Source organism: Hippoglossus stenolepis, chromosome 16, assembly GCF_022539355.2.
Source record: "Hippoglossus stenolepis isolate QCI-W04-F060 chromosome 16, HSTE1.2, whole genome shotgun sequence".
NCBI classification, from domain to species: domain Eukaryota; kingdom Metazoa; phylum Chordata; class Actinopteri; order Pleuronectiformes; family Pleuronectidae; genus Hippoglossus; species Hippoglossus stenolepis.
The window spans coordinates 1,089,544-1,112,443 of NC_061498.1; the positions used below are offsets into that span (position 1 = coordinate 1,089,544).

At 45.7% G+C, this 22,900-nt stretch overlaps 1 protein-coding gene and 1 long non-coding RNA gene across 3 annotated transcripts; one reads left to right on the forward strand and one right to left on the reverse strand.

Annotated features, from left to right (window-relative positions):
• Window positions 1–214: 214 nt before the first annotated feature.
• On the reverse strand, window positions 215–18,343 carry col1a1a (collagen, type I, alpha 1a). 2 transcript variants are annotated; one of them, XM_035179600.2, is made up of 49 exons: window positions 18,118–18,343; window positions 16,000–16,191; window positions 15,703–15,725; window positions 15,423–15,458; window positions 14,495–14,587; window positions 13,481–13,549; window positions 13,331–13,375; window positions 12,676–12,729; window positions 12,538–12,591; window positions 12,374–12,427; window positions 12,231–12,284; window positions 12,082–12,135; window positions 11,708–11,752; window positions 11,568–11,621; window positions 11,435–11,479; window positions 11,158–11,211; window positions 10,417–10,515; window positions 10,250–10,294; window positions 9,959–10,057; window positions 9,700–9,753; window positions 9,486–9,593; window positions 8,907–8,960; window positions 8,727–8,825; window positions 8,581–8,634; window positions 8,370–8,468; window positions 8,190–8,243; window positions 8,042–8,095; window positions 7,845–7,952; window positions 7,696–7,740; window positions 7,025–7,123; window positions 6,798–6,905; window positions 6,368–6,529; window positions 6,195–6,248; window positions 5,977–6,084; window positions 5,801–5,854; window positions 5,437–5,490; window positions 5,185–5,346; window positions 4,796–4,903; window positions 4,553–4,660; window positions 4,383–4,436; window positions 3,956–4,063; window positions 3,774–3,827; window positions 3,564–3,671; window positions 3,417–3,470; window positions 3,185–3,292; window positions 2,762–3,041; window positions 2,372–2,562; window positions 1,903–2,145; window positions 215–1,784 (listed from the first exon to the last, which is right to left on the reverse strand). In XM_035179600.2, the coding sequence occupies exons 1-49, from the start codon at window positions 18,197–18,199 to the stop codon at window positions 1,638–1,640; spliced, it is 4,344 nt and encodes a 1,447-aa protein (XP_035035491.1). In that variant the 5' UTR covers window positions 18,200–18,343; the 3' UTR covers window positions 215–1,637. The 2 variants fall into 2 exon arrangements, with proteins under 2 accessions (XP_035035491.1, XP_035035492.1); XM_035179601.2 differs by lacking the exons at window positions 8,042–8,095; window positions 8,190–8,243; window positions 8,370–8,468; ... (5 more) ...; window positions 9,959–10,057; window positions 10,250–10,294.
• On the forward strand, window positions 13,497–18,988 carry LOC118122765. The gene is made up of 3 exons (XR_004698507.1): window positions 13,497–13,578; window positions 14,696–14,798; window positions 18,016–18,988. It is a non-coding gene; the product is annotated as an uncharacterized LOC118122765 (long non-coding RNA).
• Window positions 18,989–22,900: the final 3,912 nt, after the last annotated feature.

Genomic DNA, 22,900 nt, shown 5'->3' on the forward strand with positions numbered 1-22,900 from the left:
GGCCCGGTCAGCCAGGACCGATCTGCTCCGGGGCAACAGACTCTCCTCCCGGCATCTCTCTCTCTCTCTCCACACACTCTGTTAAAGAGGTGAGAACTGAACAGACACAGGAAACTTTGTTCCCTTGGTTTTTCATTCAGTCACTTTACAGCTTGTAGAAGGTGTAAAGTCCTGGAGGGGCCAGTCAGCGAGCCAGTCAGGGAATTAGTCAGGATTCAATGTTAGACCACTTAACATGCTTTATTTCAGCATTCAAAATAATTAAAAACATCTCAATTTATTATACATATACAAAATAGGTACAGATCCTTGTGGTGTTTTGCCCCCAGAGGTGTGTCTGTCTGTCTCTCTCACACACTTTATGCTGATGGTTCTCTTTCTGTGCATTTAAAATAATCTGTTTGATTCCAATTTGTGGGGGAGAAAACAAGAAACAAAATGAAGGGGTGGAGAGGAATTTAAAAAAAGAGAGGAAAGGTGCACAGCTGGTTCAAAACAAAAACCAAAAGCTAGAGTTTCACTGCCAGCACGAAGAAGTCTGGAAAAAAAGAAGTTTGAATCGTTCTGGACACCAAGAATAAAAGCTGTGGTTTCATTTTAGCACCAACGAGGTCCTGCCGCACCAGAGTGAAATTAAATCTACAGAAAGGTGTAACCAGGCTGGACGGGCAGGAGACCTCAGGAAAGAATAGCACCAAGTTTGAGCTGTTTCTGCTTCTGCTAAAGTTTAAGTAAGCCTCCACTTCCCCCCCCCCCTGCCGACAGCAGGCACTTCTAAAAACACTTTTTGTTCAGAGCTGGAATTTCTCACTTTCTGAGGTAGCCATAGGATCTAGTTTCCTTTCAAAAAATAAAGAGGTTTAAACCCATGTTTCTCTGCTGGTGGTTTTAATGTGAGGGAGAAAAGAGAGGAACAAACAAGGAAGCATCCAAAACAACAAACACAGATCAACAGCTGCAGCATCAGCTGAGGAGGAGGAGGAGGAGGAGTTAGCCTCGTCTGGGGCAGATGAAGGAGGGGGCAGAACAACAGAGACAAACATGGCTGTCAGTTTCACCGTTTATTCATCATCACCTGAAACGTGGTACAAAGCAATTGGGTTCTGTCTGTTGGGGCTGTCCTTTCAATCCTCTCACCGCAGTGGTGTATAAAAATACAAGAGTCACCTGTGTGTTTCAGTTGGTTTCTGTAAACTCCAGAGAGGCCTGGTTTGGCTGGATGAAGAGGGGAAGTCAATTTTTTACACTTTACAGAAGCATATATTATTTTCTTGTTGCCAGTGAAACAAAATGTCTTCTCTACAGGATCCTTGGTGTTGGTGATGGTAAAAAAAAAAACCCAAAACAAAACAAACGAAAAATAAAAAAAACGAGAGTCAGAAACAAAAAAAGTAGTGGTCCCAAACACGATGATGCCGACACTGCCGCATCACCGCCATCTTGTCGAAGTGCAGGTTTTAGTGGACCATCGGAAAACAACGGCCGAATGGAAACTTGTAGAATCAGGAGGGAGGGGTTGGAGTTTTCAGAAAAAATGGCATTAGAAGGACGTTTTGGTGGGGCTTTGTTTTAGAGAGATGACTGCTAGAAAAAACACACTCACACACAACAACAATTTCAAGTCCAGATTTCTCTTTTTACAAGAAACAGACGGGTCCGACTTCAAGGCCAAACTCTTGGTCTGGAGCACCAACGTCCATAGGAGCAATATCAATGATGGGCAGGCGAGCTGTTTTCGATGTCTTGTAGTCGATGACTGTCTTGCCCCATGTACCGGTGTGTGACTGGAAGGAGAGAAGAAGAAAGGCCAGTTAGAGTCAGTGTTCAAATCCTGTTTACCGGACATGAACTACAACACTATGCATGTAAGATGACTTATTTGTCATGAGAGCATCAACTCACCGTGCATCCATCCTCCAGGACGCTGTAGGTGAAGCGGCTGTTGCCCTCGGCTCTGATCTCGATCTCGTTGGAGCCTTGGAGGAGCAGGGCCTTCTTGAGGTTACCGACAGCGGCGTCCATGTAGGCGACGCTGTTCTTGCAGTGGTAGGTGACGTTCTGGGTTGCCTCAGTGGACATGAGACGCAGGAAGGTCATCTGGATGTTGACGTCCTCGGGCTGAGAGCCCTCGCTGCCGTACTCGAACTGGGGAAGACAAGGAGGGAGGAGTTGATTAGTGGAACAGTGAGGATGGAGGAGGCATAAGAAGCTGAGGGGTTGAGTCAGAGATGAGAAACAAAGAGGGAAGGAGAAAGAAGAAGTGGAGAAGAGAGGATGGGGTTGTGGAACTGGGATGGAAGGTGGGAACATGTGAGAGACGGATGGAGAAGGACAGGAGAGGGTAGGAGCTAAGAAGGTTTGGCCTGTTTACCTGGAATCCGTCGGTCATGGCCTCTCCGAACCAGACGTGCTTCTTCTCCTTGATGTTCTTGCTGACGTACCAGTTCTTCTTGGCAACCTCGCGCTGAGTGGGAGATACGCAGGTCTCTCCAGTCTCCATGTTACAGTAAACCTTGATGGAATCCTGAATGCAGCCCTGGTCGGGGTCAATCCAGTACTCGCCTGATACACAAGGAATTAAAAGAGGAAAAGTCAGTCCAGCATGTTACTCGTCTAATTTCCTGAATCCTGTTTCTCGTGCTTATCATTATCCACTCACTCTTCTTGAAGACGATTAAATGTGAATATGCCTTGAGAAAAGTTAATGAGTCCAGTAGGGACACCGGCCCTCTACCCTATCAACTGTACCAAACAGACTCACCGCTCTTCCAGTCAGGGTGGCACATCTTGAGGTCACGGCAGGTTCTGGCAGGGTTCTTGCGGGTTCCATCGGGGCTGCGGATCTGCTCAATCTGCTGGCTGAGGCTCTTCAGGGTGCTGTCCACCTCCAGATCACGGTCGCGCAGAACGTTGGCATCATCAGCACGGTACATACGGAAGGGATCGGGTGCCTTCTCCTGAGGCTGGGCGATGAAGCCGAGGTCGAATCCGCCACCAGGAGCACCAGGTGCTCCAGCTGGACCAGGAGGTCCAGGAGGACCCTGAGAGTGGAGAAGAAGAAGGAGGGAGAAGAATAAAGAGAATAAGTTGGTTAATGGATTAAATGACAGATTCCATGTTTCTTGACACACAAAGTAAATAAACCAAAAAATGGATGGATAGTATGAAAGTTAGTTTGACTTACAGAAGGTCCCATCTCTCCAGAACGTCCACGAGGTCCAGGAGGTCCAGTGGGTCCAGGCAGGCCACTCATACCGTCCTTACCAGCAGAGCCAGCAGCTCCAGAGGGGCCCTGCAAACAGCACAGGAGAAAACCTTGTAATGTCTATACCAACCATTTTCAGACATGCAAAGAAGCAAATATGAAAATGCAAAACTGCACCAAGTAGTTCAAGATTGTCGACGTATTAACTTACTCTAGGTCCAGCGGGTCCGGCAGAACCAGCAGGTCCCTGATCTCCACTGGATCCCTATGGGTTCATTCACAAAAATAGGAGTTAGCGGTTGAATCTGTTGTGTTATTTGTATGCAGTAGGTGTTGGCCCGTGTGTTAAGTAACTTACAGAGGGTCCGGAAGGTCCCTGCATGCCAGTGAATCCTCTGTGTCCCTTCATGCCTCTTTCTCCAGCCTCTCCAGATTCTCCCTTGTCTCCACGAAGTCCAGGAGCGCCCTGTTTGGAGGAAGAAGGGGATGAAGTGTTTAGTTACGTCTTCCTCTGCATAGTGTGTCATTATAAAAGGAGTGCATGAATGGTACTGATGTTGTAACTTACACCAGGTCCACGAGGCCCAGAAGGACCAGCAGAGCCAGCTGCACCAGCAGGTCCCTAAAACACACAAAACAAGTTTCATATGGAGGCAGGTTGCAGAGACATACAAAGCTGACTGTCCCCTACAGCAGATCTGATGACATAAAAGACCAACACAGTGACCACTGGGTGGTTTCATTACTTACAGTCTCTCCACGGTCACCACTCTTTCCGGCGGGTCCAACAGGTCCGGGGGCGCCAGGGGGTCCAGGGGCACCAGCACCTCCAGCAGGGCCGCTCTCTCCACGGTCTCCCTGAAACACAAACACAATATTACTTTATTTCACCAACTGTAGTCTTTGAATTCTATTGCCACAGCCTGTCCAGTCCTATGTACCTGGACGTCAGAGGTCTATGGTGGTTGGAATATCCTCAAATAACAATATTCGTACTTTAAAGGTTCACAGTATCTAGCAGGAGCCACTGTGGTGTTAGCATGTTGCTATTGGTTGGTTGAGGTCGACTGAGCTGACTCTTATAAAGCTCTGTCCTGTGACAGAGACTGAAACTAAAGACAAACTTTACTGTGTCACTCTCACATCCTGATGCTGGTCAGTAAGATGATGAACTCACCTTGGGTCCGGCAGGTCCATCGCGACCAGATGATCCCTCGTTACCAGGGGATCCCTAAAACAACAACACACAGCTGATGAAGAAACACCCTCTGGGTTGACTTATACACAATATTATCTAAATACAGACAGATGGCAATGTTGTTCTCATGTGCAATAGTTTTTCCATACCTCACGTCCAGCCTCGCCTTGGGCTCCAGCCAGTCCAGAGGGTCCCATGGGTCCGGGAGGTCCACGCTCACCACCGGGTCCAGAAGATCCCTGCTTTCCAAGCTCTCCCTATGGGTGTAACAGCCAGTTGTAATAACCTTAGTAGCTTTTCTAACAGTTTAAAGCCTTTCTGACATTTAGGTTTCCTTTCCTGGAAACTGCTTTACAGTTTATAGTCTTAGTTGAGTAAAATGATGAACTTACAGAAGGTCCGGGCAGGCCAGGGAAACCTCTCTCTCCTCTCTGTCCAGGCAGACCAACAATACCACGGCCTCCAGCAATACCCTGAGGTCCAGGAATACCAGAACTACCCTGCAGGTGGAGACAGAGAGAGATAAAGAGAAATTGGTCAGACCTCAAGGTGCAAGGTGGCAGAATGGACCAACACTTCAACATGTTCTTCATGTATTCAGTGAAAATGTGGAGACTTAAATAATCTAATGGTTCTATTCAAAGTTACGCATTGATTCAGCCAGTATCAAATCAAGTTGATATTTACTGTAAATCAATTATTTGATTCTGTGATGGACTGAGGTGAAAGTAACTCATTTCAGAAGCATTTCAGTCTATTCTGAAGGTTAAAGGTAACTTACAGAAGCACCCTCGGAACCAGCGCTACCCTTCTCTCCAGAAGCTCCTGGGGGTCCAGATGCACCCATCTCACCAGGGCGACCAGCAGGTCCAGTCTCACCACGGTTTCCTTTGGGTCCCTCCTTGCCAACACCTCCAGAGGGTCCGGGAGGTCCAGAGTTGCCCTGTGGGGGGATATTAGGATATTAAAAACCATCCTGGATGTTGAGCTCTGCGACAGGAACTAGTGCTTGTAACATTAAAGAGAGACTTACAGAGGGGCCGGGAGGTCCAACTCTGCCAGCACCGCCAGGGAAGCCAGTAGCACCCTGAGGAGACAGACAGAGGCTGTGTCAAATGTCAGGGAACATGATATGAGAACAAAGCTAAATCATAAACAAATCAGCTTTTTGCAATACAAGTAAGACATCTGGATGAAAACATAGTATCAGGTCTCTGGACTGCTTTTGAGTCTTGAGGCTATTGCTAGGATTGACAGTATGATCAGGGGCATGGTCATCTCTGACGTCTATGAGATTGCTTGCAATGTCCCTGATCTAGGAACTGAAAGCATCTAGGTATAAATATAAATGTAATACAGGAAGAGTGGGACAGAAGGGAAGAAGAGCAATGACTTACAGGAGGTCCAGCAGCTCCACGGGCTCCCTTGCCGCCAGTGTTTCCGACGGGACCCTAAAAGTAAACAAAATGGTGTCAATTAACATGGGAGAAACAGTTACAGGTTATGTAGCCATTTACTGCAAATAACTGTATTTTCTGCACTCTAATGGGTGGTATTGTAAAAGTTAACAAACCGCAGGTCCAGCAGCACCAGTGGGTCCAGAGGCGCCGGGGGGACCAGCATCTCCCTTAGCACCGTTATCTCCAGACTCTCCCTTAGCACCAGGCTGTCCATCACCACCCTGCGTTGGAATGATGGAGGATAGCAAATGATTTCTCAGAATATTATCTGTTAAAGATAAAAAAAATGGTTGGTAAAAGAAGCCAGGACATTTGGGGAGGAATTACTTACAGGGGGTCCAGCGAATCCAGCGGGTCCGGGTGGTCCAGACTCTCCACGCTCACCCTGAGGAAGAGGAGGAAGAAAAGTCAGCCAAGCATTTGAAGATTGAAAATTCAAGCAGCTAGAGAAGTCTGGTCGAAGTTTCACTGTCTCCTTCTGAGAAGGACAAACAAGTTACTTACAGGGCCTCCACGGGCTCCAGCAGGTCCAACAATTCCAGGAGCGCCAGACTCTCCCTTGTCTCCTGTGGCTCCAGCAGATCCGGGAAGTCCAATAGGTCCAGTCAAACCACGAACTCCATCCTTACCAGGAGCTCCATCACCACCCTTACCTCCTTGGTCACCCTACGTAAATGGATAGTGAGGGGATACAGGGAATGAATATACATCTGTAATAGTGGGAGAATGCTGTAGGCAGGATAACAACATATAAGATGATATGATGTAGTGTTGGCTTTAAACTGGTCAGATTCATCCTAGTGGGAGGTCCGATCAAGTTTTTGTTGCTTTAACGAGTTAGATCTCTAATGATAAGTGCTGGTTCTGCACTGGTGTACATGAGAAGGGACACATGATATATACTGGGAATATTGGGAGTTGTAGGAATACTCACTCTGTCTCCCCTCAGTCCTGGAAGACCAGCGGATCCACGCTCACCAGGCATTCCCTGGAGTCCAGGAGGACCCTGAGCTCCGGGGGCACCGGAGGCTCCAGCATCTCCCTGAAGACAAAGAGGAAAACAGGACAAGAACGATTAGCAGAAAGAAATCAAAACAGTAGAATATGCTTCCTGGATCTCTGGACATCCATTCTTTTCTTTTAATGTCAGCCGGGGTTTACCTTAGCACCATCGTTTCCAGAAGCTCCAGGGGATCCACGGGCACCAGCAGGTCCCAGGGCGCCAGGGGCTCCACGCTCACCGGGGAATCCTCTGTCACCCTGAAGAGTTGAAATAGTTAGGTTTGTTGAAGTAGTCCAGCAGTGGTCAAACACATCAGTAGGATATGACTGTGGATTTCTCATTTAAAAGGTTGATTCTTACAAGGTAGTGTTTCATCTTGAAAACGAAACCTACATGTATTTGTCTGGTATAGAGATACTTTTTGAATAAGACATCTGTCACACACATTCTTCATCAACAGTAAGAGCTACCTGGTAAGCAATGCTCTTTCATTATTCATCATTTGTTAAAGGCCTTTCCCCAGGTAGCCCTCTTTGTTTTTAGAGATTGTTGGTTAAAACTTGCCACAACCTGCATGGCTAGCCCACTTCCATGTAGCATTAGCCTAGCTAGCAGTTAGTGTTAACACCACTGTGTTAAGCAAGCTAGCAGTTCTAGAAGGTTTCAACCACTATGTATCTTACTTTAGCTGCAAATATAATTAGCAACATCACATAGCTTGTTTAACTGTAGCCATGTAGCCAAGGCACTTTACACACTGAAGTCAAGATCTTACAATGTGAAAGAGAAACAGTTCCCTCAACAAAAGAATCTCCTTTGAATGACTTACTCTGGATCCACCGGGTCCAACGGCTCCAGCCTCACCGGACAGACCCTGGATAGTTCAAGAAACAGAGGTGGAGGAAATTGAATGTGTCAGTTCATAAGAGAGAATCGGTTTCTTCAGAGTGTGCAGGTGAATCATATCTCAGTCAGTACCTGCTCTCCGGGCTTGCCAGTCTCACCAGCAGCACCCTGGGGTCCTGGAAGACCCTGGAAACCAGGACCTCCAGCAGCTCCTTGCTCTCCTCTCTCACCAGCAGGGCCCTGTGGATGAGTCAAAGAGTCAGAAAAAACTGAAATGACCAGATCTAGGTGATGTTTAGCTGGATGTTAGAGTGGTTCTGTTTACTTACAGAAGGTCCAGAGGGACCCTGAGCACCAAGATCACCATCCTTTCCAGGGGCACCCTGGGTAGAAAGATGGTAGATATTTAGGGAAACCGGTTCTATACAGAACAACAAAGCAATGGAGAAACGTGGAATCAAGGAGTAGACAACTTACAACGGGGCCAGTGGGTCCCAGTACTCCTCTCTCGCCAGGCTTTCCACCCTCACCCTACAGACAGGAAGAGAAAAACAGAGTTACCAGAGATGTGGAGACCATGTTATGAATATCCTTATTCTCAGTAGTGTTAATGTTCATAAACAGCTGAAGTTACTGTGTAGCAGACATATTACTCACAGCTGCTCCCTTGGGTCCGGGGAATCCCATAACTCCAGGCTGTCCTCTAGCTCCAACGGCACCAGGAGGTCCGGGGCGGCCATCTTGTCCAGGGGCACCCTGTTACAGAGGATTCATTAAGGATGAATTCACATAGCCTAAACTTTAAAAATGTACCCTAGATGTTTTGATAAGATTAGAATCTAATTTATTATTCTGAAAATGAACTTACAGATGATCCCATCTTTCCATCAGGTCCAGGGCTGCCAGGGCTACCAGTCATACCCTACAGATCAGAGGTCAGAGGTCAGAGGAGAACCTGGACAGGGGTTATTTCATGTTTCTGATAATTATGTGATCAATAGTAGGGTATCTCACCTTGGCTCCAGGGAGTCCGGCCTCACCAGTACGTCCAGACTCACCAGTGGAACCTTTAGGTCCAAGAAGACCAGGGCCGCCACGCTCACCAGGGGCACCCTATGATGGACAGGAAGAGGTTAAATCTAATGCACCTCAAAAGTGAACTGCAAAGATGAATCAAATGCATGTTTCACTCACTTTGGCTCCAGCAGAACCATCAGATCCAGGGAAACCACGACCGCCGGGACCGCCCTGCAGAGAGAAACAAGCACGTCCTGCTTAGTGCTATGAACAAAGCTGGGAGGGGCTGAAACCTGAGAGATTTAAACCATGAGCATTCTGACAGAGGTCGCACCTCATTCAATGCTACTGTGTCATCTGGGCTGTTGGTAAACAGTGATGCAATCAGGCCTTTTTTTGTGTTTCCATTATGTATAAACACAATCTAGTCGCCATAAAACTGCACCAAACACTTTGAGGCCAGATGCATTATGGGCCAGATGTGGGGGAATCAAGAAGTAGCTGATGTCAAGACACCTGTGACGTAATCACCCCCTAGTGGCAGCATTGAAACCCTACAACCCCAGATGTAAAGCTATTTATACAGTGTATTTTATGCCTCTGTCTATCCATCACCTACAATATGTTCGCTATCAGCAACAATCTTTCAGTGTGTGCGTTAATAAATCGACTGCCCTTAAAATAGTGATAAATGTATAATTATATGATCATAATATTTATTAATATTTCCAAGCCTTTTCTCTTTGAGATACATACACGCTCTCCAGGAGATCCACGGCCTCCTGCAGTACCGGGCTCGCCTCTGGCTCCTCTCTTGCCCTCCTCACCGGAAGGTCCTGGGGGTCCCTGAAGTCCTGGGACACCCTGGAGGACACACACATCGTTGGCACGGCATTAACACATGTGTATAAATGTGTGAGAGGCAAAGAGAGTGAGGTGCTATGTTTGATGCAGACTGTGGGGAACTTACACTCTCTCCCTTGGCACCGTGCTCTCCCTTGGATCCTGGGCCACCAGCCTCACCCTGAAGGAGACAAACAAATAAGCAAAGACAAAAAAACAACAACAACAAACTTCCAAACACCAGAAGAAAACTGAAGTAATGCATTTTGTTTACATTTATCTTTACTTCATTGTGTTTGGAGTAAACTTTCACTTTTTATCATGTCCATCCACAAGGGACAGATTTAAGAAAATACTGTCTTCAGTCATGAGGGAGCTTGACTCACAGTGTTTCCCTTTGATCCAGTGGCACCAGCAGCACCCTGAGCACCTGGGGGTCCACGGGGTCCGGGGAAACCGGGAGCTCCAGCAACTCCAGCAGAACCCTGCAGGGGGCAGCACAGAACAACAATACAGTCAGATCATGCTGCACGGACCTGGCAGTGATGTGATGATAACTATGAAACTCCAGCGCTGGCTGCTTTGGCAGTGCCTTGCTCAACCTTCTGGGCTAAACACGGATTTAAACCTTCAACCCTGACATGCCTGTGAAAGAAATGCACAGGTAGAGTACTCACAGGAAGTCCTTTGGCTCCAGGGGCTCCATCAGTTCCAGAGTTTCCCTGGGAGGAGAAAGAAGGGGAACATTTGAATTCAGAGGCCCAAAGGAAGTCGTTTCACTATCATTCAGGATTGTCTGGACTAGAATCCCAACAACAATGGAAACGTTGTCGTCAGTACTTACAGAAGGTCCAGCAGCTCCGGCGGGTCCAGGGTTACCGGGCTCACCACGGGTTCCAGCGGGACCCTCAGGTCCACGACTACCCTGAGCTCCGCCTTCACCCTGAGTAAAGAAGAAACCCAGAACAAGAGTTCGATAATTAATAAGATAATTACAATTATCCAACATGGTCACAGACAAAAGGAAGAAGAGTCAGCATCAATTATCAACGTCAATACAAATAAGACAAGAAAGAAAGAAAAGATTTTAGTTTGGGAAAAACTGTGTTAAAGTTAAAAAGTGTCATAAACTCGTAGTATTACATCTATACATCTCACTTCTAAATAAACTGAAACCAAGGATTATATACAAACAATCCATTTATGTTAGTATCCTGCATTAATAGGAAATTATTATTTTCCATTCATTTCCTACAACAAAGTTGGATAAAAATCGAATTTGTACTGAAGCTGAATTTAATCACGTTTCCAATGTGAACATGTAGAATAGAATATGGAAAGAACAGAATTCCTCTGTGTGACCCCTGTTGGGTCAAAGGTTCAAATTCAACTGTCTGAGAGAAATGCCTCAAAGCTCCTGCAGGGTCGGGTCAGTGACTTTGGTATTGACCTCAGAAGAGAAGAGATGAAAACAGAAGAAGAAGAAGATGGTGAATGCTGAAGAGGATTAAGGAAGATGAAGGACACATTAAAAATGGAGGATATGACAGATTATTGTTTGGGCTCATGTCGGGCTCAGTTGTACCTTTGATCCGGGGCCACCAGGGAATCCAGGGGGTCCAGCGGGACCGGTGGGACCCTGAGAAGAAACAATCAAAATGAGATTTAGACTAATGTAGCAGGTCCATGCAGCTTTACAAGGGAATAAATAAACAAGCCTAAAAAGCACATTTACATTCTTGAAGAAGCCAATTTGAAATAAGTGCAATAATTTGGTAGAACAAATTTTTGTGAGTTTCTTGTGTTGCATTGGAAGTTTTATATTTAATAAACATTAGAGTTTCAGGGAATAAAAGACTTACAGGAGGTCCACCAGCACCAGCAGCACCATCGTTACCACGAGCTCCCTGCAGAACACAGACAAAAATGATTGGTTGATACGCTCACTGACGCACTGATTGGCTGAATAAAGACGATGTGTGTGTGTTGACTCACAGCAGATCCAGAAGCACCAGTGCGACCTCTCTCACCGGGCAGACCACGAGGTCCCTGAGAGAGAGAGAGAGAGACGGTCAGATACAACCTCTCAAAGTGGCATCATCGGGTCGAACACAGGGGACGTTGGTTTTACTCACCATAGCTCCGGGTGTTCCGTTCTCACCAGCAGTTCCAGACTCTCCCTAAAAACACACACACACATTAACATACAGGTGATGCAGCGTCGTTCCTCAATATGAATTCAACGAGCCAACATGGCTGCCACTGTGATCGGGACTGTGACCTCAACTCAAACTCAATACAGCAGATTTGAATAAGAGATGCTTCTGGGTGAATTATGGGAAATGTAGGCTGCTTCACTTCTAACCATTCGTTTGTAATGTGAGTTATGATTCACTAGAGAATCCCATGAATCTGTGTAGAGGTTCTACTTCTGTACTTTTAGCACTTGTCCTTTGCTGAGTGTTTCAAATGGACTTTCTCTGCACTGACAGCAGAGCGGGACACTCACCTTGGGTCCAGCAGGGCCAGATTCTCCCTTAGACCCATCGAGACCACTGAATCCCTAGAGACAAAGAGGGGGAGACGTTGGGTTAGTCCACAGGCGTCAGTCAGGAAGATGCTGTTGCTCTGATTTGGGGTTTGTTGAATGTGACTCACTCTGTGTCCCTTGATACCGGGCAGACCGGGGGTTCCGGGGAATCCACGAGCTCCCTGAGAGACAGGAGACAGGATTTACTATCACGCCTCTGTTTACACTTTCACACTGCATCGCTAACAATTGCGTTGCCATGGTAACTTACCTGGGGGCCGGAAGGTCCGCGCTCACCGCCACGGCCGGGTTTGCCAGACTCACCCTGAGGGAAGGAAAACGGGGATGGATGAACAGATGAAGTTTTTTCTGTTTCATACATTGAGACAAACGATATAAACAGATAAGAAACATAAGCAGGTCCAGTGAACTTACATCCTCTCCGTTCTTGCCAGGGGGGCCAGCGGCGCCACGGGGACCCATGGGACCCTGCAGAGGAGAACATGGTGAGAATGGCCTCAGACCAACAAGGTGCAGTGTGAGTGTGTATTTGTTTCATGGACTCATACTCACAGAAGAACCAGCCTCACCAGGCTCACCAGGGGGGCCGGTGAATCCCTGAGGTCCCTGCAGGAGGAAACAAACCAAAACACCATCACTGAGACAGTCAGACATACGATGGTGGTAAAAACATCACATGGAGCCACTTCACACTCAGGGAGGTCCGCGGGGAATCTTTGTTTCATGGAGCAAATGTGGTTATCGCTCCTTTTGTTTCACATTCAGTGACTTGTTATGGATTTATAGGCGTTTGTGTTTATCTGGAGTGAAGCCTCAGCTGCATTCACAGATCTGCTCCAGTCCCATGTGTCAGTGTGAAGAAGTTTCCTGAATCGAAACCCTTCAGCTCCATTGTTTGTACAGTTACAACATTCTTCCTGGTAATTCCTATGTGTTTCTCTGTCATCCTTCCAACCTCCATGAAAGTCTGACCACTGGAGCTTTTTGTGCGTTTGTGGTTCTTCATGTGTCTCAACTTTGCATCGATTCACACCAGCGCAGAAAAATGACTGTAGTTCCATTTGCTGTGAAATTAGCTTTGTGTTCTGACCCAACTTCCCTCTGAGGAGAGGAAAGTGATGTCACGATGATGTCATGAGGTTCCTGCACTGTCTTTAGATTTGAAACCATGTTTCTGACTCGAGGAAGGAGGAAGTCGTGTACTCACACTAGAGCCGGCAGGTCCAGGGGGTCCACGGTTTCCCATAGGGCCCTGTCAATCAAACAGAGGCAAGTTCAGACAATGTGTCATCATCATTTACAACTGACAGTGTGTGTGTGTGTGTGTGTGTGTGTGTGTGTGTGTGTGTGTGTGTACCATGGGTCCAGGAACAGACATGCCAGGGGATTTGTCATCGTAGCCACCAGACATCTGAGGGGAGAAGTTCTGGAAGAAAAACAAACACAAACAAACACGTGAGCCACAGAAAAATATAATTTCTCAGATTCAAACTTTCAACAACATGAATAAAATGTATTTTTCTATGTTGTCTTTGAATATTGAATATTATTATGTTGCATGTTCCCAGAGTGCGTTTCTCTTTAATCTTCAAATCCTCGATGAGCTTCTATGAAACCAGCTCTCACATCACAGTGAGTTGTGATCTGCTCCAGCTGTTTTATAACATCTGTAAATATTCTGCTGTGTCGTCTGTTCCCGATTCGACCAGCTCACATTTCATCACATTTCAAAAGACTGTGATGTGACTGAACTCGTCTTCTGCAGATTTGAGTCCCTTCACTGCTCTCAGCCTGACCTTTGACCCTGACCTTTGACCTCGTTGTGGTTCTCTCTAGCTCAGCCTGGTCTATTAGAATGGAAACCTGTCGTTGACTTGTTTGGTATCATGCTAAATTGAATTCCTACAGGAACATCACTTGACTGCACTAACAGAGGTCAGTGTCAAACTGAAGAATGTTACTTTAGACTGATATTTGCAGATATTTAGCATTTAGTCAGTAATAAGGAAGGTGAATTAGACTGGGCGTGTCCTATTAGCTTAGCATGGGGAGTTAGCATGCAGGTAAATGATGAATTCAGACCTTCGATAATAATCAAATCGATTGATATCCTCTTTGCTCCTCATCTCTGAGCCTCTGAGGCATCGCTCCATCCACACTGATGACCTCTGACCTCAGAGTGACAACCAACCTCCAATCAGAGTCAGTCATTTGAGCAGGAGGCACAAGGGATTATGGGTAATGGGATGTGAGGACTGGGACTAGTTCTTTGTGTGTGTTCTAAACATGTCTGAGCAGCACAGAAGAAGAAGCTGTAGCCTGACACATGATCAGGACCTGAACTGGTCGAACACAGAGAGAGAGCACTTACTCCACCGAGGCCGGGGGGTCCAGGGGGGCCGGGAGGTCCAGCCATACCAGGCTGACCGGGGATTCCATCGTTACCAGCGGGACCAGGAATACCCTGCAGGTGGAGGGGAGGAGAAGAGAGGGGTCAGGAGTCAGAAGGAGAGGGCTGCGTGACTGAAGAGCTTGATCTGGGTTTCACTCTTCATCTCCTGTTTCTTTACAGGATCTCAAAGCAGCTTTAAACCCAGAGGAGACGCAGCCGCTCGACATCATGTGACCAACCAGGAGTGGACTGGTGGTGGTCATGTGACATCAGGATACAGGAAGTGAGTAAGAACGCTTAATTATGCCATCATCACAGGCCCAAGATAACAAATTACCTTTCTGTATTCTACACCAGAAATAACATCAGTAGCAAAGTAAAACCGTTTCTCTCTGAACCAGATCAGTGTGAAGAACATTCTAAACCCTGCAGAAGGAAACACATGGAGCCTTTAAATTCTAACATGTGCTTTGGTTTTCAAAGATCCTGACTTCACGTCTCCTCCTGCTTCAGCCTCAGTCTGCAGTTTCCTCGTGTTTCTGATCTCAGCAAATAACAAACTGATAAATCAAACTGCTCGTCCTTTAAAACGATGTCGACAAACTCTGACAAACACTTCAGTGCAGTTTTTGGATGGAAAATGCATCATTGAACGTTTTGCTGGAGTCTGACAATAAGCCAGTAAATATATTGGGCCTGATTTAAAGTGGTGTTGTTACTTGTCATGCTTCAAACTCTCTTTCCTTTGTGAGTGGATGTGTCTGAGCTGCTCTAACGAGGCCGACACACACACACACAGTCAGTCGAGCTGCGTCGACATGAACACACAAGCCTCAAACGCACCAACAGGCCTCAGGTGAACAAACACCAAGGATTGAATCATGGGAGGAAGAGAATGTGAACCTACTCTCTCTCCCTTGGATCCACGCTCTCCCTTAGGTCCCTGTACAGGAAAACAAGAACATGGAATAAGATAATATATCAGAATGTGATATAATCGATAAAGTGTTGATCAATGATGAATCCAGCAGCTGACGACACTTCAGTTCAGACCAATAAACAACACTTCAATCACTTCACGTCATCATCAACCATCAGTCATTGATCAATAATCACTTTAACAATCCACTGTCATTCGTAATTATTATGTTTGAAAATCAATGAAATAAAGAATAGTCGATATTTACCTCAACTTGAGCCTCTTGGAAGCCTGAGACACAAACAGGTGGAACATTAGAATATGAAAATATACATCATACAAAAACATTGACACATTATTTATATTATATATATTATTATTACTATTATTATTACTATTATTATATAACTCATCTAATCCTGAAATCATGAGATAATTCATCCAATTCACTGTATGTGTAGAATAGACTAGAATATAAATAGATTAGAATATAAATAAAATAAATATAATAAAAATAGGTTATAATAGAATACAACAGTAAAGAATCGAGTAGAAGAGGCTGTACCGTCGTCGGGGCAGATGGGGCAGCACTCGTCGTGGGGGATGATGGGGTTGGGGCAGTCGGTTGTGTCCTCGCAGATGACCTCATCGCACATCACGGTGCCGCTGTCACACACACAGATCTGACACGGTTCCGGTTTCCACACATCCCGGTCCGCAAACACCTGGCCGTTCAAGGTGCAGTCACTGACCGCGACTGAGGGGGCGACAGAGAGCAGAGGGGCAGGTGAGACACAGCAGCTGAGGCCTCACACACACACACACACACACACACACACACACACACACACACACACACACACACACACACACACAAACTCGAGGGTGTAGATGAAATCAAAATGAAAAACAAAAAGTAAATATTATTAATAATTTTCATGAGTTAACTAATAATGAAAAAATATTTTATAAAGAAACAAATAAATAATCAATAAATCACAAATATTCTATCATTGCATTACACTCCTACTAAAAAACTCAAACCTATATAACCTGAAGATGGAATCAGAGTTTTGATCAAATATGAAAAGAGTTTATTTTAAAGAACGTGTCACTTCTGGTTTGGACGTGACGTCATCAAACGCCTCAGCCATGAGGATTAAAAACATGAAACCAGATGAAAACATCCAGGAGCTCGAAGCTGGAGAAGAGTTTTAAAGTTTGGAGCAGACAGAGACTGAGGCGACGCACAGGCCGCGCACGCGTCTGGTTCAGGGCACTGCGTCATTACGCACGGTGCCACGCTCTTTACGCACAGAACTCAGAGAAACTTCACTTCATCTCATCACAAAATGCTGCTCTGCTCTAACTGAGTCACATTTTCCGACCCGAGCTCCATCGCTGCCGCTTCCCAGCAGAACTCGGCCCAGACTGGAGGCTCCGCTCGGCTCAGGCGTCTCGTGCCAAAGCGCTGAGCTCACCGGGGGAAGCTGCAGCGCCGCGGACCGGCGGCTTGGCAGCGACGGGTGGAAACCATCCGCATGTGTTTGTAATTAGAGGAAACAGAAAAAACCGAGTGGAAAGAGGAGGAAGAGGAGGAGGAGGGGGAGGAGGAGGAGGGGGACGTGGCGGCCAGATGTGTCTGCAGGTGGCGAGAGAAGCCTCTGGGTGGCGCTGTGACACTGATCAAGAGGGTCACAGCGCCACATCTGCTTCAGATAGACAGACAGGCAGCTGAGTCCTGTCCAGAGGAACATCTGGAAAAATAGAACTCAGCCCCTCGGTTCTGGTTTCCAGAGGCTGTGAGACGGATTTTCTTTGTCTTGTTACAGGAGGAAAATCTGTGTGTCTCAGAGCCACTGAACAACACTGTGCTCCGTAATGTCACATTCCTAAAGTCTGTTACAGAAAGAGGGACTTGCTCAGGCTGCAGAGGTCAAATGTTTCCAGTAGACAAGACTACGCCTGCTCACCACCGCGTCCCCTCTCTCTCCCTGTATCCTCCCTATGTGACTCTCCCTCCCTCACCTGGCCAACTCACCACTTGGCCTCGGGCCGTGAGTCACTGCCACATCGATCAGGGCCCGGTGAGCAGCGCTCGCTGTCTGACTCGTGTCTGCTGGAAGCACAAATGTCCCTGACGACGAGCAGAGACCATTGTTCCTCCAGTCTTACTTAAGGTTAATTTTGAAGGGTCTGGAGCACAGGAATAAAAGGCCCCTGAAGGTTTAAGCTTTTCTAGATGATAAAAGTTTTTACCAGCTGTTAGGGTTCAAATCTGCTGAAACATATAAAAAGTTTCCATTAGAAACCACTGCCTGGAGCGAAGCCTGGAAAACCTGCAGCAACTCGCTTTGCATGCATGTGGGGGAGGTGGGGGTCGAGAGACAAACACAAGGAGAGGGGGAGAGAGAGGCCCTCTTGAGATGCCCAATGCATTACGTAAACACTGAGCTGTCTAAACTACGTTCTGCACTATCCATCTATAATCTATGATCTATGATCGATGTGGAGACAAAGGAGCAGCACACATCAGAACTCAGATTTCTACTTCAAACTCTTTCTTCTCTTCTCTGTCTAGATCTCAGCAGCCGTCCGCCCACGAAGAGAAAATCCACTTTCAAAAACCAGTGAAAAAACAGCCAAAAGGGTTGAGAAGCTCCAGTAAAGTGATGAAACTTACGGTCGTCCTCGCCCTGCGCTCTGACCAGGAGCACTGCAGCGCTGAGCAGCAGCGCCAGCCGCATATCCACAAAGCTGAACATGTCTAGATGCCACTAGACATGTAGACTCTTTGAGGCGAGAGGAAAAAAGTTGGGGTGCTTTCTCTTTCTGCTACACTCCACTCATACACTGGTGTTTGGGGCAGGGTCCGCTCGTCTGTTCACACTCCTGACCCCAGCAGAAAACTCCCTACTGCCTCCACTCACTTTTCACCAGGGTTTTTATATGGGAGCCTGGAGAACTGGGAGGTGCCGGGGACTGGACCGGCTGAGGACGCACCCTCATTACCCGCTGCTGCCGCTCACGTTTAGGGAAGACAAGAATGGACCCCTCCTTCAAAGAGAAAAAAACAGAAGAGGAAGAACAAGGAGAAAAAAGCAGGTCCCTCCTTCCATGATTCCAAGAGTTTGGATCAGAGAGTGGAGGGGAGAGGGGAGAGGAAACGTGATCCTGAAGAGCATCAGAGGGTCGGAGGAGGATCTGCTCTTCCACCAGTGCATGGGTTTAATCCTGTTCTTATTTCTGGTCTGGTCTACTTCCTGGTTCACTTTGATTTCAGCTGAAAGTCAGTGTTTCTGGTTGTCTGGCAGTTCTAGTTTTAGTTCAGGTCTAAACTATTAGAGCAGGTCGGATGGTTTCAGTTACGTCAGTGTTTTTACAGCTTTAGTTGTCAGAGTGTTGACACGTCGGACGCTGCAGCCTCACGAGTGTTTGCTTTAATTTGTAGCTTCAGCTCAGCTGGGATCTTTGATTCTGTTCTGATCAGGCCGGAGGTTACAGGTCACGTTTATGAACTCTTGTTATTTTCTAAATAAAGATTTTAAAACTGCTTCAGCCTTCGTCTCAAAGTCTCCCAAACTCTGCTGCTCTTATTTTGTGAGTCAGTAAATTGTCTGAATGTGTCGACAACACTTTGTCACCAAATGGCTCCTGCAGCTCGTTGGTGCACAGATGGAGTTCACGTCTCTAAATAACGTTTATTCATGTCATAACAGATAATTCACTGAGGGAGGAACCTTTAAAAATCTACTCTTCAGAAATCTCTGTCTATGCCGACGTGTTTATGAATCAGATGAACTATTATTATTGTTATCTTTCTGGGAACATATTGAATTATAAATCATTTCAAGATTGAGAAGTTCTCTTGTGAGTGTAAATCAGAGAAATAAAACAGTTTCATGTCTTTAAACTGAAGTCACAGTTCAGCATGACGTCACAGACGAGCGTGGCTCAGACTAACGACTGTTGAATGAAGAGGCCGATCGATGTGACGTCCAGAGCTGGAGGTGCTACAGCCTCCAGCAGAGATGAGGGGGGGGGCTCCAGCTCTCTGCCTCCACACCCCCTGTGGTCTTCAGCCTCAGTCCCTGCTGACTCAAGTCGTGTAACGTGGACTCATTCATCAGATTTCCCGCAGCTGGAGACGCAAAAAGCTTCGTGCAACAACTTTTTTTCCACTAACGTAGTGATTCTGAAAGTCCTGAGCTGGACGTGTAGAAACTGAAGCTCATCAGAAAACTTACCTGGAAGCAAAGAGAGACTCCAGGGTTTCATGTGACCTCGTTAATGAACCTCAATACAAAGATATTCATATTAATATAAATGCTTTAGATATAGAAACTGATCATGTTGCATGTTGTGGTCATGTGACTTTTCACTGATGATGGCGTCAGAGAAACGGTCACATGATGATGATGGAAACCAAAGAAGAAGAACTAGATGATCATATAGAGATAGATAGATAGATAGATAGATAGATAGATAGATAGATAGATAGATAGATAGATAGATAGATAGATAGATAGATAGATAGAGATAGACAGATAGTAGATAGATAGATAGATAGATAGATAGATAGATAGATAGATAGATGGATGGATGGATGGACGGATGAGTGAAGCACACTGTAAAAAAGCTTCTCATGAGTGAACCAGATGTTTTTCAGTGAGCAGCTGCCGTCGGCTCAAACTGTTTTGAAACCTGGTTCCTGCACAATTGTGGGTTTGCAGACGTTATGATTGTTATTGGCTCTAAATAATAAAAGCCCTGTTTTAGCGGCGGCATGTCACCCCCAGTCCAAATAAAGGTTTATATGGGCGATTCTCTGGTTTCTTCCCCTGCAGAGAGCTGTGTGCAGCGCCGGGCCGGCTGCAGGTGAGCTGTAATTAAGACCAAGGCCGACATTATGGAGCAGAAGAGCTGCAGGGAAACACACAGCAGCAGCTCTGCCATCTGATCCTGCAGCAGCAGACACGTTGCACAGTCTGAAGCTGGCCAGGCAAGCCTCTAATTCACTCCTCCTCCCTCTCTCTCTGACACACACACACACACACACACACACACACACACACACACACACACACACACACACACACACACACACACTGCAGATACCTTCACATTATCCATGTGTCTGCCTGTTCCTTTTTTTACAGGGTAGAGGATGGAATGCGATCTGTCTTTCAGGGAGATCGAGAGGCAGAGAAGAAGAAGAGAGAGAGGAAAACGCCACCTCATCATTCCCTGGTTCGACCTCCAGCTCTGATCGGATCCTCCGAGCGTCACACAGACACACACACACACACACACACACACACACACACACACACACACACACACACACACACACACACACACACAATATCATGAAAAAACAAAAAAACATGACTCTTATTTCAGCAGCAGACCACGAAGCCTTAACTCACAACAGCATTTTCCCGATGTGGTGTTTTCAGTCGACTCCATTCAACAGATCCACATCATGTCAGCGACAGAATCAGGGAACGTTCGTATGACTCCACTTTAAAATGTGGCTGGAATCAAACTTGGACATGCAAAAGAAATCGGTTTAAATTTCGACTGAAACAGAAACTTACACAGTTCATAATTTGCTGCTTGTGTATTAAAGGTGTTTCAGGTTTGTCTCTTTCAAAGCAGCTTCATCGTTTTCTTTCCAGATTCCATTATCATGATTGTACATTTTTGTTAATAAAGGGAAAGTGATATTTCAGACGGCCTCTAATTCCTGGAACGTTTAAAAGTAGAATTCCAACTTATTCGCTGTCAAATGGCAAAAAACTACCTTAACCAAGGCGTCGCATTCCAGCCAGTGTATGAAATCATCACTTTATCACTTTATTGACTGTAAATAGTTAAAGTTAAAGAAGTGCACAGATAAACCTTTTCCTGGGTCCACCATCTTTGTTGAGGGCATCAGCTCATCCTAGTGCAGCTGATATGAAAAGTCAGTGGATCATTAGCTGCTGGAGTTTGGACAGAGACTAAAACTGCCAACACGTATGGACGCCACAGGAACGTGTGTCATATCGACACAGGACAAAACACACAAGTAACAGGAAACATTTAATGAAGCAAATATTTGAGACAACAACTGAAAATGTTCTTCTCTCTGAGACCTTGAATATATTTAGTAAAGATATTGTTCTGTGGTATGAAACCGTTCTTTCTCCACTGTCTGTGCCGTCTGGAATCAAATGGTTGTGAGTAAACTCGAGGGGTTGTAGCACAGATGATTTTAAAATAGCTGTAATTGTAGTTCGTGCAGATTGACATGGTAAGAATTGAAAAGTCAAAATGTTAAAAATGTTAAAAATGTTAATAGTTTTGTTTTAAAAGTTCTTTTACAAGCATTCTTATCCTGGAGGAGGTCGAGTCCAAATCGGTTGTTTTCACAGAACTTACGATTGGATCTATTTTTTTAGGCCTAAAAAGTAAAGAGGACGAAATTAAAGAGTTTCAGCTCCATAAACTTATATAAAGACTTTGATTCTTAAACAGTCGTCTCACTCAGAGCTGTCAGCAATTAGCTCCGTGTTGATTGGCTGCTTCAACAGCGGTTCTCTTTAGCACATCGAGTCACATCAGTTCAAGCAGAGCAGTGTGTTTGACCCCCGATCTCAGAGGACACACACACACACACACACACACACACACACACAAACACACACTCACACATCCATACTATGTATATATATATATATATATATAATCTAATTAAAGCATATTGCAATAAACTCTTTAGTCTTTAGTTGGGCAAGAAAGAATCCAACTCTGTAATTTCCAGCGTTTCTGTGCCAGATCAGAGCTGGAGACAAACCATGGAAATGTTTCAGATTCCTGCACAGGAGGAAAAACGAAGGGACTGAAATGATATCAAGCATCTCTGAAGGTCGGGGGGGAGCCAGAGAGACACCTGGGCCAGAAATAAAATGAAATAAATGAATTTCAAAGAAACGTAAAGGAAAGTGTTGCCTTGGTGATATAGATATAGATATAGATATAGATATAGATATAGATATAGATATATGACTTGTTGAAGGACCTTGGAAGTGAGAGATGATAAATTTGACAGATTTAGTTTGTCCATCGAAGGATCGACAGACGTGAGGTGATGTTCATTTTAAAATCTACCCAGTGTTTGCTACTAAAGCTACATCCAAACATTTCATTTAAAAGCTAAAACGATCTTGTTCCAGTCGGTGCCTGAAGTTCATGGTTCACCTCTGGTCCCGTAATAGAAAGGTTCAGTGCAGAGATGATGAAAAAAAATACCTGACCTGCACAGAATCCACGTTTATTATGTAACCACATGTTCATGCATCCGTCAGAATTCCAGAAATGCTGAGCTTTTGGGGAAATGAAGGGGTTTTGTTGAGGAGCAGCGACTAATAACAGTACTGAGCCCTCGGTCATAATAACAGTCATCAGGACAGAACCAGTCG